Genomic DNA, 19,985 nt, shown 5'->3' on the forward strand with positions numbered 1-19,985 from the left:
AAGTTTCCAGTTCACTAAATAGGTTGCATTCCTACTTCAGTAGTCATTTCAATAACAATTGCTGCCCGGTGCCTAACGCACACACACACACAGACACACACACAGACACACACACACACAGACACACACACACACAGACACACAGACACACACACACACACACACACACACACACCCAATTTAGGGAGATAATTTCCATACTTGTTTATTCCTTCTGCTTTTGGCTTTCCATGCCAGGGGTACTTCTTATCCTATTCTTCTCTGATCTGGCTCACTTCCCCAATTCTCCTTACCAAAGGTGGCCTTGATTGAAAGCTACCAGATTAAACCAGATTAAATGTTGGTTGAAGGAACAGATACCTGGTTCCTCCTATTCTTCCTCTCCTTAATACTACAAATCCATAGTAACAAGGACCAAGCTACTCACTGACATGGCTTTCTATCTCAATTTCTTTCCCAACCTCCTAGTAGAGATCAAGACTTAGAAATCTCAATAATGGCACTCTACTGTGAGCAGTGCTACTCCCCCACCCAGACTGCTAGTTGTCCAGTTCATCCTTCACTCTCAGCTAGTTATATCTCACTGGTCCAGAGTATGGCAGAGTTAGCATGGCAGGAGGCAGAAGTGGTGAGTGGTTGGCAAAGCACCCACAGAATTCTGGTCTTTAAAAATTTAAATTAAGAATTAAGACAGATCATTAGAATGCTTAGACCTTTTCTTCTAGGGTTTATAGTTCATATCTCAGTAGGGACTATAAAACAATTTCAACAAACTTAAGGAATGTACGTTTAAAGTATAGGGAAAGATTTACTTCAAAAACAGCAGACACATGTATTGAACAATGCTGCTATTCTGTGCTAAAGCACATTATTTCAAATATTTTTTCTCCCATGTAGAAATTATAGGGTCTCCAATCAAGAAATATCAGTTACATATAAACTAACACAAGTGTTTTTCAAAATGATTATCTACTTGATTAAATAATTTAGAAGCATACTCTTTTCTCTTGCCAAATCAACTTTTCATCTATATTTACTATACAAGGGAAACAATTAAAATTTCATTGAAGAGGGGAATCACAATTGTGCAATTGTGTTTCACTCCCCTCAATGAATAAGATTATTAATTATGGCAACTGATTCTTTCTTTCTTCTCTATTCCTCTTGCATAATAAAGTGTTGGGCTAGCATATATTTTACCACTATTGAAATAGTAGGAATGTCTTGCAAATTCAGTGAGTCTCATGAGAGAATGGTTTAAAGGCTCCATTCTTTTGAACTTATTCTAATATGTATTTGATTTTTGTTTGCTATTATATAAATTGAATAAATATGTATCAGAATATTTTCATGATTTTTTTTTTCTTTCAAATAAAGAAAACCAAAGAGGTAGAAATTATGAATAAGGATATTCTACAAAAACAGGTCAATTAATGAAGTGTATTTTAATTTGGTCCAATGAACCAAATTTTAGTCTAATTTTTAAACAGTATTTTATCCTGACAGAACTTGATGCTTAAAAAACAAAACAAAACTGACTTAAAAATGAGGCGGGTGATCCAGATTACTTTACAGGACTAGGATAAAGTGATTTATGGTTTATATTTATATGCTTATTAAATAATTCTCAGTGGTTGCATAATCTAAGTACTAAGTATGCAAAATACAACAAATTGGGCTGAAATGAGTTATCATAACTAAATAAGCTACAGATGGTACACTTTAAGTTGTTAAGTCTTATTTCCCTTTTTGATAGATTCCATAATTAAGTTCTTCTCAAATCCCTTTGTAGAGCTCAACTCATTTTTCTGTCGTTACTTCATGGCTCATGAAGTTAGTATTAGTTCCATCAGATAAAATCACATTCTTTTATTTTTTGGATAAATTTTTTGCAGTTCACCATACATCATAAAAACACACAAATTTTAAGCATACAGCTCAGAGAGAATACCACCCAAATTAAGAAACAGTATTTCCAGAACTCCAAAAGTCATCTTGGGCTTCCTTTTGATCATACTTCTTTGCTTTCTCACAAAAAGCACCTACTATCCTGACTTCTAACACCATAGTGTACTTTTGCCTGATTTGAACATCATAAAATGGAATCATATAGTATGTATTTTCTTGGTCTGGCACCTTTCACTTATTAGATTTTGTGAGATTTACTAACATTGTTGCATGTTGTTGTACTTTGTTCACTCACATTGCTATATAGATAGTATTCCATTAATTAAGTACACTGTAACGTATTTACTTATACTGTTGACACTTAGGCTGTTTCCAGTTATAGTCATTGTTAGTAATGCTGCTATAAATCTTCTTGTATGTTTTTTAGTGAATACAGACACACACCCACTCCCCCCTACACACACACACACACACACCCACCCCTGCAGAGTATATACCTAAGCATGGAATTGATGGATTATATAGCTCACAAATATGTTAAACTCTAGCGGGTATTGTCAAATAGTTTTCCAGACTGGTCGTACCTTATTTTTCTTTTTTTCCTCTCATATTTCTTTTAATTACCAACAGAAAAAAACCTACACTTTCTCTGACAAATTTACGACAAAAACAATTATTTGACTGGCAAAATGTGCAACTTTTCAGTTGGTCTTACTTGTAAGGCAGATTTTTCAAATCCTCCCCTTTTTCTTGCATATTATGTTATTTTCACGTATCTATGTATGGATTAATTTGCACAAATTTTAAAATGTTGTGAATACAATGTGTAGTCAAAGCTCTTAACTGACTTCCTTCTGACAGATTCTTCCTTTTTCCCTCTGCAGAATTGACAGGAATAAGAAGGCTGTTTTCTAATAAGCTCACATGTACATTTGTTGTAGACTTACCAAGAGGGAATTTTTTTTTTTTTTTTTTTTTGCTTAGTAAACCACTGTAAGGGGTGTAAAACCCATGCCTATTTATTAGTATAATTACACAATAAGTATTATGTAAGCTGATACAATATGAATGTGAAAGAGCTATTTCAATGAAACTAAGTTGATGGCAACTAACTAAAGGTAAATTTCTAACTTAAAATTGCTCTTAAATTAGGAAGGTGTGTCAGTTACAAAAGATTAAGCGATCAAAGTAAAAAGTCTAGATATATTTGAATTAAGAATACTTAGCAAATGTTTTCACTATAGACACTACTATGGGTGTGGTTCATGCAAAAAAAGGTCCAGTGCTCGTCAACAGATTCATAAATTACAGAAAAATAAAGGTCTTGGTCTAAAATTAAAAAATCGGCAATTAGCACATTGGTAAATTTTCATTCATATGTTGTATATTAAAATAAGGTGGGTAGACAGTCTCTTAAAATGATTTCCTGAGTTAACCCACATTTTTAGACTAGATTTAATTAATTAAATTTTAATTCCAATGTAGTTAATATACAGTGTTATATTACTTTCAGGTATACAATAATGATTCAATAGTTCATATATTACTCAGTGCTTATCAAGATAAGTATACTCTTAATCTCCTTTACCTATTTCATCCATCCCCTACCCACCTCCCCTCTGGTAACTATCAGTTTGTTCTCTGTAGTTAAGGATCTGATTCTTGGTTTGTCTCTCTCTCACTTTTTACCCACTTCGTTTATTTGTTTTGCTTTTTTTTTTTTTTAAAAGATTTTATTTATTTATTTGAGAGAGAGAGAGAACAAGAGGGGGGAGCGGGAGAGGGAGAAGCAGACTCCTTGCTGAGCAGGGAGCCCGATGCGGGACTCAATCCCGGGACTCCAGGATCATGACCTGAGCCGAAGGCAGTCGCTTAACCAACTGAGCCACCCAGGCGCCCTATTTGTTTTGCTTCTTAAATTCCATATATGAGTGAAATCATATGGTATTCGTCTTTCTCTGACTTATTTTGCTTAGTACTATATTCTCTAGCTCCATGTACAATATATATATTATACATATACAAATGCACACACACAACATCTTCTTTATCCATTCATTTATTGACGGACACTTGGCCTGCTTCCATAGTTTGGCTATTGTAAAAAATGCTGCAATAAACATAGGGGTGCATATATCTTTTCAAATTAGTGCTTTTATATTCTTTGGGTAAATACCCAGTAGTGTGATTCCTGGATTGCAGGACAGTTTTATTTCTAATTTTTTGAGGAACCTCCATACTGTCTTCCACAGTGGCTGTAGCAGTTTGCATTCCTACCCACAGTGCATGAGGGTTCCTTTTCCCCCACATCCTTGCCAACACTTCTTGTTTCTTGAGTTTTTGATTTTAGCTATTCTGACAGGTGTAAGGTGTTATCTCATTGTGGTTCTGATTTACAATTCCTTGATGCTGAGTAATGCTGAGTATCTTTTCATGTGTCCGTTGGCCACCTGAATGTCTTCTTTGGAGAAATGTCTCTTCATGTCTACTGCCCATTTTTAACTGGATTTTTTTTTTTGCTGCTGAGCTGTATAAGTTCTTTATATATTTTGGATACAAACCCTTTATCAGATGTGTCATTTGCAAATATCTTCTCCCATCTGGTAGGTTGTCTTTTAGTTTTGTTGGTTGAGTTTACTGACTTTTTGATTATTTAACGAACTATAGGTTTAGACCATGTCAGATAAGAGAGTTTCTACTGTAACAGGAAAAAAAAATAATAAATTTGAAAATTCATATTAATATTTTCAAATTTATTGCTAATTAATTTGTTTATAATGAATAAAACTACTTAAAGTTAATTACAACCACAGAAGCATACTTTTCAGGGAAGTGGTATGTCACAAAAAAAGAAAAGCTGTAAGGATTCATAGCCTTCTTTTTTTTTTTAAAGATATTATTTATTTATTCATAAGAGATAGAGAGAGAGAGAGAGAGAGAGAGAGGCAGAAGGAGAAGCAGGCTCCCTGCTGAGCAGAGAGCCCAATGTGGGGCTCGATCCCAGGATCCTGGGTTCATGACCTGAGCCGAAGGCAGAAGCTTAACCATCTGAGCCACCCAGGCGCCCGATTCATAGCCTTCTTAATAGACATAATCAAGCACATGGAAAGATAATAGACTATAAAAGTATAACGTCAAATTAAATTATGTTTTTTTTTTTAAAGATTTTATTTATTTATTTGACAGAGAGAGACACAGCGAGAGAGGGAACACAAGCAGGGGGAGTGGGAAAGGGAGAAACAGGCTTCCCGTGGAGTGGGGAGCCTGATGCAGGGCTCGATCCCAGGACCCTGGGATCATGACCTGAGCCGAAGGCAGATGCTTAATGACTGAGCCACCCAGGTGCCCCCAAATTAAATTATCTTGACCAAAAATCAGGAGCTATATGAAATATACCATATACCTATTTAAATGTTTGCAAGGGAAATTTCAAAGAAAAAGATTTAAGGTAAAATTAATTTACTGACATATTAAGTCAATACTATAGATTAAATCAAAGAGCACTAAAGTACAGATAGCATCCCTCTTCAAGTAAAATAAAATAAATGACAGTTTTGACCCAATTTGACTATAATTATAACAAACACCTCCAGCCCTCCCAACTCTGTGGTCCTAAGTTGAACTCTTAGATTTTAGCTGTAAAATGTATAGACGGAGAGCTGTCCAGATCTAAGATTATGAATTACACTTTACTTTTGGTAGTTAATTGTTAAAATTATTGCCTGATTTCAGGCTGAGTGCTCTTCAGAACATTAAGTATCCCTACCATATTGTATTTAAATGTAATTGTCCTATTCAATCAATAAAAAGGTCCCATAAATTGGGTGTTGGAGATATCCTAGATATTCTCAAGGGTCTTTTAAGTTGACAATTAATAGAGGGAGCTGTTCCCTCTAAGGATTTGAAAGGAAATTTCCTGGGTAATACTCTGCTCTTTTTATTTGTTCTCCATTTTTTATTGGCATCTCATTGTCTGTTAAGGAGTTCACTGTAGAAGGAAATTTCTGCTACCAAATGTTTCTGACAACACAGACAAAAGGAGGAATGGATGACATTAAATGACACATCTGTATCCATTTGGCCTTCTCTAACCAGTAAAGCAAAAAATACTAACTGTAATCTTTCTAAAAGACTTGACTGGATCACATGAATCACTACTGATTAATTAAATATGAAAGCAAGAAAAAAAAGGAAGGGGAGGTACTTTACAATGTTACTGGGTGCAAGAAAGGGTCTTCCAATATTCTTAGACAACAAACACTTTCTTCATTGAGTTTTGTGATAATAAAATGAAGATCTTCCCTTCCCATTTCCAAATAATCGATCACTAAGTTACTCGTTACGTTCTGGATAATTAAAAAAAAGAAAAGGGAAAACAGTATATTTCCTTAGTAAGTGAATGTAGAACTAGGAAGAAGTGAAACAAATTACAAAGTAATTTAGTGCTAAAATGTCTGGTTTTAGGTGCAAAAGGAGTTCAGAGGTGGGAAACCACATTATTGAAGGCACAAATCTAGGGATTAGATGGGCAAATCTTGACAGTGGGTATGATAGGTTAGTGTGGTGAATAAATAAACTTTGTCAGCTGGGCAAAAGCCTTTTACAAAATGGCATGATAGTATAAAATAAGAATTTTGTATAGGGTACTTTCAGTATGTGTCAGTATTTCACATATGTTGAGAAATAACATTAGCCTAATTTTGCTTTGTCTTTTTAAATGCTAGAGACTACTAAGCAAGTGGTATTAATGTACTATTAATGATAAAAGAAATGGATTACCAGAAATTTTATTGACTTGAGTGTAAGAATTATAAGGAGGAAAATGAGAGATAATTGCATTTGCTTATTATTTGATCCTTCAATAAAAAAAATAATGAGTCAAAAATAGAGTCAATAATCAAAGGCTGTGGGTGTTTTAGAGGGGAGACAAAGGAGGCCTGTTTCAAACATAACACTAATAAACCAACTATACCATACATAAAATAATCTACTATTGTAAATCTTCACAAAGCCTTAGAAGAGTTAAAAAAATCTTACAAGCTCACATGTCGTTGCTTCATTTTGTTTCCTTGAAATTATAAACAAATTCAGCAGAGACTACAAGTTTATCATCACAGAGGTGAGAAACTAGCTGAGGCTGCCCCAGGGGATAATTAACAACTTACATAGACAGACAGATTTTTGAAGGATAGGAGTTGTGAGAAATTTTGTGATATTTAAAAATAAACCTCAAAATTAAACTCTCAACTGCAAAGAAATACCATATGGTAGTTTTCAAACAGATCATATATAATGATTTCATCTTCAAGGAATTCAGAGTAAAAGGACCTTCCCTTTAACTAACATAAACACCAGTAATATTATCCAGGAAATATTAGCATTTCATTATTTCCAAGAAAAATTTTGATATATTTTATAACCTAAAATTTGACTCTTATGTTGTAAATGAGGGAAAGTAGTCCTTATTAGTGACATAAACGAGCTTTCAAAATAAACCTGAAAAACGTTTATGGATCTGATTCTCATTTATACAATTCACTTACTGCAACCACACGAGGGCCACATAAAACAAGCTTAAATTACTGCAATCACTGATATGGTAATACACTTTATGAAATACTGGTTTTGTATTTCATCTACAAGGGGACATGAGAGAGAACAAAGAGTTGAATATTACATAGTGTGACTAGTACACGATCATATAAAAGTTTAGAAAAATCTTGCATCACTTTAAAACTTTTACTCTATTATAATCTTGCATTAACATACTATTTCACTGCATTGAATTAAAAAAGGTCTGCAAATGTGATGAACAGATTTTAGTATAAGTTTTGGATAGTACTTATAAAGACACAGAATCCTTACGTTCCATTCATTGGAGGTAAACTACTACCAAACCCAACACAAACTTTATTTATCCCATTCTTAAAGCTCTGGTTATAACTGTGCAATAATTGATCTTGATTCAAAATGTTACAAAAATTACGCGGAATTTTAGAAGATAAGCAGAGAATTTTATTTCTGCAATTATTTAACCATAACATTATAATAAAGAATATAAACTCTCCTGATTTCACTTTGTACTTGGAATTATTTAGGCACAGTTTATTTGCTCCTGAATAGGGATTAACCTCCCAAGGAACGCTTGGTTCTCAGTCCCCTTCTCTGTTTCCTGCAAGGACTATTTTTAAAATAAATCACATATTTTGTGATCCCCGTTGGGGTGGGGGTGGTGTCGGAGCACTCCATCTTAGCTATGGATTTTGAAGACTATCAAATGTACATGAACAATGGTAATATGGAAAGAACTTGGCTAGCATGGGGTACACAGAAGACATTTGATAAACATTCTTTTTCCTCTTGTACAATTTTTCAAAAAACAGTACAACTGGCTTGGTGAATATCTTAGGTAATTTAGTATTCCCTTATCCAATGATTTGATTATATTCCTAAAAAAAAAAAAATCTTATTTTTTATATGCTACCCCTCTCCCATTCTTTTTAAAAATGATGACAGCTAGAACATGACAGCTACTAATATCCCATGTTTTATAGACCAAATGAATAGCACATTACATGTTTCTATTATTTTAGTCTTAAACTAAGAATTCCTTGGTTTCTAGAAGCCAATTTTCCTTCACCATAAATTTTATCTAATATTTAAAAAGACTTATTGGGGGGGGGAGGAGGAAAGGGATTTACTTCTGACATCCTTTGTAGTTACAGTGAGTACTGGGTCTTCTATTTCTTTTATATCTCCCAAAGTACTAAATGTTGGCTATACTAAACATGTTTAATAAATACTTGTTGATCTGACTTGTTCTTACAGAACGGTACTGTTTTTAATATACAAGAACATCTGTTATTTGGCACTGACTGGGAATAAGATGTTCTGTGTTAGTGAGTTTTTAAAATAATAAGCTTAACCTATCAAATACTTAAATACCATTTTTACCTTCTTTTGGAGGTATGGGATGATTAGTTTTTCTAAATGAATATGCAGTTATTTACTTCTCAAATATTATAGTAATTTTAACCTTCCTTTGATAATGCTGGGTCATAATTATGAGCACCGGTACTGACATCTCCCTGTGCATACGCATAGACATACATGTCTATGTGTGTATGCATATGTATTTGAATATGGTGGACACGATGAGGGACCACAAAAGAAATGGTATCAAACATAAGGCTGAATGGCTAGCAGTGCCATGATTTACCTGCGGATTTTTCTTAAACACATCTCCTGTCAGATGCTTTGTTTGGTGGTGGCAAGATGCTGTGACAGGTACAGACTGGTATTCATTCCTTCGCCCGCTCACTGAGTACCTGCCACAAGGGCATCCTTCTAGATGCTGTGATGACGCTAAGGCGGTAAAACAAGGCTGACCCTGTAAAATACTTTATTAGTGCACAGGCCAGAGCGGTCTCCTCTAGAATAATTTTCCTTATCCTCTACAAAAGTCTGTTTCTCTTTACTCTTCTTCCTCATCTATAAACTGGGCTAATGAAGGATGAAGAAGGAACATGACATCTTCATTTCAAGAACTGGCACTAGAATGTTTTAGCAAAGGTATCTCAAAAATTATAAATTCTTCACAAGCAAAAGATAACACTTCTGTAGACATGACTCTAACTACATTTCTATCCATTTTATTAAGCCCTACATAATGTTTGCTTTTGATCAGAACACACAGGTAATCTGAATATCTGCCTTTTCAATAATATAAAAAGACTAAAACTTAGAGTGTTAAAGTAGAAACAGCATAATGAGTAAGCTAGATTGCCTGGAATTCCCCTCTACGTAAAAGGAGTAACAAGAAAACCTACCACGTAGGTTTTTGAAGATTAAATGGATTGATTCATTAAATGAGAATGAAATTTAGAAATACCTCAAAAGGTGGGGGTGTTTCAAGATAGAAGATATACTTTTTGCAACCTTTGTTAGTATTCCATCACATGGCACAACAGTGAATTATTCTGATATTATCCATATAAAAACTGACTGATTTGCAAGAATGTTATCCTTCCTTAGTTTTTCAACTTGACATTCTATAATTTGTCTTGTGTTATTTCTACTTTGAAACATTATATCCCTCTTTCATTTTCTTCTATTACTACTGACATGAGTTTTATTCTAATAACCATAGCTTTACTCAGGGCTATGACACTGCAGAACTCCAGATGGCACTATTTACATTGTACCTTATGCAAACCATATCCCTGAAACTGCACTGCCAGCCTTGCCTCTGCCTTCCATTTTCCTGTCATCTTATATTTCTCATATTCAACTTTATTCATTGTAAAGAGGGACAAAGACTATCTCACTATGTCTTCTTAATGTAGTATACGTAAGTATACTGAGTATACACACTGCAATGTTATTCTATAACAATTTGTTTTCTTTTTATAGAAATGTATAGTACAATTAAGGTACTAAAATTATTTCTGATGGTTTTATACTTTGATAGCTTATATTTTCATGAGTTTAAGACTGTATAGCTGGCATTAAAAAATATTTTAAAAGGGGGATATTAGGCCTGATAAGGAACTGCTAACTTAAATGAGAACTCGATTTTCTTATAAACTTGCATAGATCACAGAATACTAAAACTACATGGAAGCTTAGATAAAATTTATCATCTTCTATAACATTTCAGACTATGAGTAACACCCTGATTCACAGTTTGAATTAATGAAGTTATATTACAGAATATAGAGAAGTAAGAAAGATCTAAAATATTTTTAGATATGAATACCATCTTCTCAGAATAAACTTGAAAATAGTCACTCAGGCAGGTGAATGCAGGTACTAGGGCCAGACTGCCTGATATGCCTGTTCCTCTACTTAACAGCAGCTCTATCCCTTTCCACAAATTACTTAGCCTCTCAGTATCCCTATCATGTAAAATGAGCATAAAACAGTACTTATCTCAGAGTTGTTGTAAAAATTAATTAAATTTACATAGGTAAGGTAATTAGAGTGGTGGTTAACATACAGTAAAGCACTCAATAAAACGTTTAGTAATACTTTGCTTATTAACATTGTAATTCATTTGGGCACCTGGGTGGCTCAGTTGGTTAAGCGTCTGCCTTCGGCTCAGGTCATGATCCCAGGGTCCTGGGATCAAGCCCCGCATCGGGCTCCCTGCTCAGCGGGGAGTCTGCTTCTCTCCCTCCTTCCTGCTTGTGCTCTCTCTCACTATCTCTATTTCACTCAAATAAATAAATAAATATTAAAAAAAATATTGTAATTCATTTATACAAAATAAAATACCTTTGTCAGTCTTGGAGAAGCCTGAAATGGTTCTGAAATGATTATTCACAGGTTTAAAACTAAGTCAGTGATTCCCCCTGCCCTTCCTCTCCTCTTTCCCCTACTGTCCCAACACTCCAAAGAAAGAAAGAAAAAAAAAAATAAGTCAGTGATGACTGAGTACCTAGCACAGTGCCTGGTACACAGGAGATGTTTGATTATTTGCTGACTGAACAAACTAGTCTATAGATTAATTTATTCTCAATACATTTATTTGTTCTTTATAATGAGATAAACAAGTGACAATTTTTTAATCCATAGATTAACATACTAGTATAAGTAAGAACTATCTTCATCCTGATTTAGAGTTGAGCAATTTAAATAAAATACGTAACTCTTATGAACCTGTTCAGGGGATAGATTGTTTTGAAAAGATGTCCCTAAGGCCATAAATCTAGCTAATTATAATATTGTGTCTCTCTTGGAAATGACAAAGTCAAACAGTAGAAAATATGTATAGATCAAAATATATTTATTTTAAAAATTATTTTAAGTTGGCACTGAGTCAGAGAGAAATATTTCTTCTGTTCTTTCTAGTACAAAATTTTAAGAATCCATGTTATAATCCTGCTCCTATTATATAGTCTCTTTTGTTATGTATGTAATGTAATATTCCTTTGTACAGACTATAATATTTTACATAATAAAGCTTAGTATTTAAAAAATTTTATTGACATTTTATTCACTTATTTTATTTTACTCACCATTTTAACCACTTTACAGGGCATAATTCAGGGCCACTTAGTACATTCACAATGCTATGGAACCATCACCACTCTCTAGTTCTAGAACATTCTGATTATCCCAAAAGGGAACACTATACCCATTGAGCAGTCACTCCTATTCCCTCCCACCCCCACTATTGCTGACCACTAATGTTTGCTTTTGAACATTACTAGTGTGTGTCCTGTCTCTATGGATTTGCTTATTCTGGAGATTTTATATAAATGGAATCAGAGAATATTTTACGTTTACCTTCTTTTGCTTAGCCTAATGTTTTTTAAGTTTCATCCATTTTGTAGCATGTATCTGTACTTCATTCCTTTTTATAGCTGAATAGTATTTCAAAATATGGATATACCACATTTTGTTAATCTACCCATTTGTTGATGGACATTTGGGTTGTTTCTACCTTTTGGCTATTGTGAAGAGTGCTGCTAGGAATATTCCTTTGTAAATTTTTCTTTGAGCACCTTTTTTTTTTAAAGATTTTATTTGACACAGAGAGAGACCGCGAGAGAGGGAACACAAGCAGGGGGAGCGGGAGAGGGAGAAACAGGCTTCCTGCCGAGCAGGGAGCCCGATGTGGGGCACGATCCCAGGACCCTGGGATCATGACCTGAGCCGAAGGCAGACACTTAACGGCTGGGCCACCCAGGCGCCCCAGAACACCTGTTTTTAATTCTTTTGAATACACACCTCAGAGTAGAATTGCTGGGTCACATGTTTAACTGTTTGAGGAAATTGCCAAAATGTTTCCACAGTGTCTATACCATTTTACATTCCCACCAGCAGAGCATGAAGGTTCCAATTTCTTCACACTTTTCCCAGCACTTGTTACTTTCTACTTTTGTTTGTTTTTATCTATCCTTGTGAGTGTGAAGCAATATTTCATTATGCTTTTGATTCGCATCTCCTTAATGACTAATGACATTCAGCATCTTTTCATGTACTCGTTGGTTATATCTTTTTTGGAGAACTGTCTATTCAAGTCCTTTGTCCATTTTGTCTTTATTTTATTGAAGCAAAATTAGCATATAGTGTTATATTAATTTTAGGTGTACAATATAATGACCCAGCAATTCTATCTGGGTTGTCTTTTGTCTTTTTAATGTTCATTTTAAGAGTTCTTCATATATTTTGGACGAGACCCTTATCAGTTATGATTTGCAAATATCTTCTCCCATTCTTTGAGTTCCTTTTACTCTTTGACAGTGTCCTCTGATGCTCAAAGCTTTAAATTTTAATGAAGTCCAATTTATATCTATTTTGTTGTTGTTATATTCACCTTTGGTGTCATATCTAAGAAACGATTGCCAGATCCAAGGTCATAAAGATTTGCCCCTATGTTATCTTCTAAGAGCTTTCTAGTTTTAAATAGATATTGTTCAGGATTTTTTTCATCGATATTTGTAAGGGATGTTGGTTTGCAGTTCTCTTGTGATGCCTTTGGTATCAAGATAATGCTGGTATCATAGAATGACTTAGAAAATGTTCCCTCTTCTATTATCCAGAAGTATTTGAGAGATTGGTATTGATTCTTCTTTAAATATTTGGTAGAATTCACAAGTGAAGCATTTTGTCCTAGGCTTTCTTTGTTGGGAAGTTTTTGGTTACTGACTCAATCTCTTTGTTATAGGTCTATTCAGATTTTCTTGCTTTTTCTTGAGTTTTGGGACTTTTGTGTTTCTGGGAATTTACCATTTCATCTAGGTGAATTTGTTGGTGTGTAACTGTTTATAATACACTCTTAAAATCTTTTTTATTTCTGTAAGGTTGGTAGTAATGTCCCACTTTTTCTGATTTTACTAAACTGGAGCATTCTGTCTAGTCAAAGGTTTGCCAATTTTGTTATATGAACCAACTTTTGGTGTCACCGATTCTCTATAATTTTCTATTTCTATTTTGTTTATCTCTTCTGTAATCTTTATTTTCCTTCTTCTGCTACCTTTGGGTTTCTTTTGTTCTTTTTCTAGCTCCTTTAAGGTGTAAACTGAGGTTACTGATTCAAGTTATTCTTTTTTTTCCCCTTCTTTTTTAATGTAGGTGTTTACAGACATAATTTCCCTCTGAGCATTGTTTTGCTGCATCCTATAAATTTTGTTGTATATTCGTTTTTACTTATCTCAGAGTATTTTCTAATTTCCCTATGATTTCTTCTTCTTTGTTTATAGGGTGATATTTAATTTCCACATATTTGTAGATTTTTCAATTTTTCTTCTGTTACTGACTTCTAGTTTATTCCACTGTGGTCAAAGACGACACTCTGCATGATTTTAATCTGTTAAAATTTATTTAGATTTGTTTTTAGGCTTGACATACGGCTTATTCTGGAGAATGTTTCATATGCACTTGAAAAGAATGTATATTCTGCTGAATCTGAAAGTGTTTGGAGTGTTTCATATATGTCTGTTAGGTCTAGTTGTTTGTTGTTGTTCAAATCCTATAGTTTCTTGTTGACCTTCAGTCTAGTTATTCTACTGATCATGTATTTTTTAAGCATGGTATCACCTGCATATAAAACTACTCCCAAGATGAAATAGGCTTTGCCTATGATTGGACAAGGATTTTATTTGTCCAAGTGAACAAGTGAAACATGCAGACCCAAACTAATTGGTAGGCATTTCTTTAGTATAGTGATAGGAATGATTCCTAGGATATAAATAGCTATTTCCATTGCTCAAACTGTAGTTGCCATTTGGGTGGTATCTTTATTAGTAACTTGACAATTCTATACTTTGAATTAATGAAGACAGTTATACTGAAATGTTTTTCTCTTGTAGTCTTCTCAGAATTCCTTCTTTCCTTTGTTACTATGAAAGTGTATGATACCCACTATTCTTCCTTAAACTTCTTGATTTATGCTATTTCTTTTAAAAGTCTTATCTATATTGCTTTTGGCCCAAGAGGTTTGACTTTAATGGCAATCAGAACCGTCCTTTACCTCTGTTTGGCGAACTAAGCTGATGAATTCTAAATTTAGCTCCCCAGCTATTGCTAAAATGATGTTATCAACCCCTATACCTCAGTGGCTTACAAAAATAAGCATAAATTTCTTGCTCATGAGTCTGTGGGAAGCTCTATTTCTTAATGCCAGATGGGTCCATATTTGTTCCATGCGTTTCTCATTGTGGGACCAGTAGCTATCTAGACATGCTCATCTTATAGAAGACAGAGGACAGTAGGTTAAGACAAACCAGGTAAATCATTTAAATAGCTGCTTGCATCGTAACTGCTAACATTGTGTTGGCCTAAACAAGTCACATGGCTAAGCCCAATGGTGTGAGGAAAATCTCCTCCTTCCATAGGAAGGGCGAGGGAGAGTAAGTATTTGCTGAACAATAACATCATCAACCACATAGCAAAATAAGGCAATTAGGGACAACACAGTATGTTTTTTAAAAAAAAGTTGTATTTATTTAAAGGACTTACTTTGAAGCTAAGCCTTTCTCCTTTTTAGAGTAATAAAGTTCTTACTTTCATAAAATGATGGTAATAATAGAAGGCAGTAGACCTTTTAAAATTCTTATTACTTGACAAAATAAAAAGTTGGCAACCCTTTGTCAATCCTAAAATTTTAGGACAATTTTACTAGTCTACAAAAACCCAAAATTCTACTACAAGAAAAAAGTAATCAGACCACTGAATGTAATCCCAGGTCTCTGGCTATTGTTCACTATTCACAGGCTATTCCTTGGCTTGCAAAGACACTCATTTTCCCTCTTCTCAGGTTTCATTATTCCAAACGCTTGTGATTAGGAAAGTCCAAGAGTTAGAGAACTAAAATGTCATTATTTATATCTAGTGATCTAATCTAACTTTTACCTTAAAAATGGTCCCATTCACTCTTCAGGTCTCTATACAAACTTGGTTTTGTAACACTCGAGGCCCTAAAATCTTAATGGCATGTAAATCTTTCATGTCCTTGACATGAAAATTTTAATAGGCAGTACATAAAGAATAATGGCCTATGACTCTATAACTTTAGAAAGATGAGCTATTATGATTAAAATTTAAAAAGTAGCCAGTGGCTTTACTTCCAGTGTGAAAGGACACATATTTAATGGTTTTATATGTATACAAGTATTTATGAATACTAATGATTTTGTCATAGTCTTATCAAACATTAAAATTATGTAAAATAGCAGAGCCGTGGTTTTTCTTTTTTTTTTCTCACAGTACTGTTAAAGCAAATGAAGCAATTGGCACTCCTATAGAATTCCCTCATTTCACTCCTGACTCCTCAGCTTATTTCTACCTCCTACTCTTGCTCTTTATCTTGCTCTTTACTTGTGATATTCTCCAGCTTTAGGCACTATTAAAAATGTCATAGCTATCTCATCCATTCCAAACTAGGGGTGGGGTTGAAGAACAGGATATTGAAGTGCATTACATCTACAGAAAACCTTATATAGAGACTTCCAAATTTGTCAAAACAGGAAATTTCCTGTGAGTCTTACTTTAGCAAATGAGATTTGCAATTGATTTTTAAACATTAACTTATCAGACAGGATCTGTGAAATAACTTGACAATACGGCAATTGCCTTTTATCATCTTATTGATCTTACCCAATATTGGAGAATTTGACACAATATATATTTACATTTCATAAATGTACAACTCTACAATAAGAGGCAGAGAGGGAAGTTTCCATTAACTGGGATGAGAACTCAAGTCACCAGTTTTGAAACTCACGTTTGTGCTATGCTTACAATTTAAATAAAGTATGTATCTTTTACAACATTTTATGGAGTATATACAGAAGTTAAATTTTCTGTGATTTTTATAATGTAATTCTCATTAAAATAGGATGAAAATTGAAAAATGTGGTTTTAACATAAGCAACATACCTGCAGGTATGATCATCACTCACACTTGCAATTTCTTGGCCTTCTTTGGGATCAAACACCAAACCATTAATGAAATCTGAATGGCCCTCTAAAACCTGACATAAGGGGAAAAGGTAGTAAGAATACAGGAAAATAATCTACAGTACTTCCACCTAATATTTTTACTTCACTGCCTTAAAAGCTTTCACTGCATGCTTCCCTTTTCTATAAATATTTCTTAAGCAATCTGCTATTTTTAAAGCATGATTTATACACCCACTTTTCTGGAAGGTTTATCTTGGAAAGAAGCTGATCATTCAACACATTGCTATTAGCTTGATCTTTCTTTTCTAGTATGCATTTCTTATAAAAACACACACATACTTTTTTACTGTACCTGTCCTCATCTCACCTCCTCTCTTACTTATTACATAAAGCTTAAATAAAAATTAAAGCTTGAAGAACTTTCTAGGGGCACTGCACTGAAACAGAGCCCCCTCAACTTTTTAACTCATACCTACTGCTCTGCACACTCAGTGCCTAATAAATATAGTATGGATTTCACCTTATGAGGTCTTTATTCACTTCCTCAATGTGACTGCCAGCACTGAAGACAAGTTAGTATTAGAAGCCCATAATCACAACAACCCAGAAATCCATTTTTGTTTTGTGGTGAGAACATTTAAGATCTACTCTCTTAGCAACTTTCAAATATATAACCCATACTAACCCTAACCCTAACTATGCACATTATGCTACACATTAGGTTCCCAGAACTTATTTATCTTTTAACTGGAAGTTTGGTACTCTTTGACCAACATCTCCCCATTTCCCCCAGCAACTACCATTTTACTCTCTGTTTCTATGAGTTTGGCTTTTTAAAATTCCACCTATAAGTGAGATCATATAGTATTTGTCTTTCTCTTATTTTACAGCGTTATTTATTATACTAATAGAAAACATATATATAGGACTTACTATGTACAAAACATTGTTCTACCTATTTTATAGGAATTACCTCAGTCAATGCTCATAACCCTATGAGACAGATGCTATGATTATCCCCATATAAGGAACTGAGCACAAAGAAATTGGGAACTTGACCGGTCACACTGTTCTTAATGTGATAGAATTGGGCAGTCTGGCTCCTGTGTCTGTGCTCTTAAGTGCTTTATAACCCCACCCTACCTTATATGCTGCGCTGATCGTTGGTTCTCTTGAAGTTTGACTCTCAACTCTATGTGTGTTCATGTCTATTATACTCCTACTATACCCGAATGTGAATTTCTAAATCTCCCTCATTTGCTGTGCCTACCTAATATTTAAATAAATGATATCAGATTTATAATCTGTAGTCCTTTATATACTTTATTTTTTAGATTTTATTTTTTTATTTGAGAGAGAGAATGAGAGAGAGAGAAAGCATGAGAGGGGGGAGGGTCCGAGGGAGGAGCAGACTCTCTGCTGAGCAGGCAGCCCGATGTGGGACTCGATCTTGGGACTCCAGGATCATGACCTGGGCCGAGGGCAGTCGCTTAACCAACTGAGCCATCCAGGTGCCCCGAATTATATATTTTAATTAAACGTCATTTTAAATTGAGATAAATCCAATTAAAAAGGCAAAAATAATGTTTTAAAATAAAGAGTTATGAATTATATTTGTCAACATACCTTGTATTCATTTTTATCTTGAAGATCTGAAGTAAACAATCTTATTTTCATATCAGCAGCTGAAGTACAAAATCTGGAAGTAAAAAAAACAAAACCAACACAAATCAATAACCAGAGCTACAAGCAGAAAGAAGGATGAATCTCACATACATAATGTTAAGTGAACAAAGCAGGACAAAAAAAGGATATTATCATTCCACTTATATCAAAGTTCATAAGGAGGAAAAATAAAATATATTGTTTTAGGGATGCATACATAGCTGATAAAACTTTAAAAAGCAAGAAAATGACTGTCATAATAATCATGAGATTAATTATCTTTAAGAGGAAGGGAGAAGGTTGATTAGAGAGGGGCACAGGGGGGACCTTGGGTGCTGGGCATGTTCGATTTCTTGACCTGGGTGATATTACATGGGTGTTTGTTTTACAACAGTCATGTTAAACTGCGCATGTACTTTTTTTTCACTTTTTGGCATGTATGCTCTATTTCATAACATACAAATAAAAGGTAAGAAAAACTAAAAAGCAAAGCTTATCTACCTAATTCTTCTCCTTTGAATCTGTCCCATTACTGTTTTGGGTATTCATATTTCCCATTCAGAGAAAACTTTAGAACAGACTTGCTACAACAACATTACTAATGTGAGGTCTCCTAATGTAGATCTCCTCATACTTACGTCATAAGAAATCATTTAAAAATCTCTCTCCAAAATATCATTTCTAAAATAGAAAAAGGCTACTTTAGAAGGTTTTTAAAAGAAATATCTCAAGCAAAAAGGTTTATAAAGTATTAGTAGAAGAGTAAGGCCAAGTTCAGTAAAAACATCAGAGAACAGGGTGCCTGGGTGGCTCAGTTGGTTAAGCGACTGCCTTCGGCTCAGGTCATGATCCTGGAGTCCCAGGATCGAGTCCCGCATCGGGCTCCCTGCTCAGCAGGGAGTCTGCTTCTCCCTCTGACCCTCCCCCCTCTCATGCTCTCTCTCTATCTCATTCTCTCTCTCAAATAAATAAATAAAATCTTTAAAAAAAAAACAAAAACATCAGAGAACAAAGGACTTACAGGGGTCAAAGATTATTTACTAAAAAAAATAAATAAATAATTAAAGAATCTTATTAAAAGAAAAAAACACACAGACACACACAACTTTATGGCAAACCTTGTGTTGTTCCACTTTTCTCCAAACTTTGCTGCTTGAGTTTATATGTGGTAAGTGTATTTACACCATCCCTTAATTAAACCATAAAGCCTCAGAGAACATAAGTAAGGTGAAGAGTTACTTTCCAGCAAGTGTGAAGAAAAGCAAGTGGGGATGAACAGAGAGAGAGTAGAACTGAGACAACTAAATGCTAAAGATAAAACACTAGGAATGGATTCTTTCTAGCTGTAAGTTAAAAGTTAATGATGATAAGATAGACACCAAGTTATACTTCAGTCATCTTGATAGATCAATCTTTAGTCATGAAAAAAACAGTATTTACTTGTAATATATATATATATAAAAGTAAAGTAAGAAATACAAATATAGTTTAGTCACAATTAT

The 19,985-nt window shown here is 34.2% G+C and overlaps 1 protein-coding gene across 3 annotated transcripts in view; it reads right to left on the minus strand.

The window, feature by feature from the left end:
• The window catches only part of NUP37 (nucleoporin 37), a 42,404-nt gene that overhangs the window by 10,729 nt on the left and 11,690 nt on the right, over positions 1 to 19,985 (minus strand). For all 3 annotated transcript variants that reach the window (XM_036106200.2, XM_036106280.2, XM_036106333.2), the window contains exons 4-5: positions 18,445 to 18,517; positions 16,795 to 16,889 (exon numbers count right to left, since the gene is read on the minus strand). In XM_036106200.2, the coding sequence (XP_035962093.1) occupies positions 16,795 to 16,889; positions 18,445 to 18,517 (168 nt within the window). The remainder of the gene's footprint in view (positions 1 to 16,794; positions 16,890 to 18,444; positions 18,518 to 19,985) is intronic.

The sequence above is a fragment of the Halichoerus grypus genome, chromosome 6, assembly GCF_964656455.1.
Source record: "Halichoerus grypus chromosome 6, mHalGry1.hap1.1, whole genome shotgun sequence".
NCBI classification, from domain to species: Eukaryota; Metazoa; Chordata; class Mammalia; order Carnivora; family Phocidae; genus Halichoerus; species Halichoerus grypus.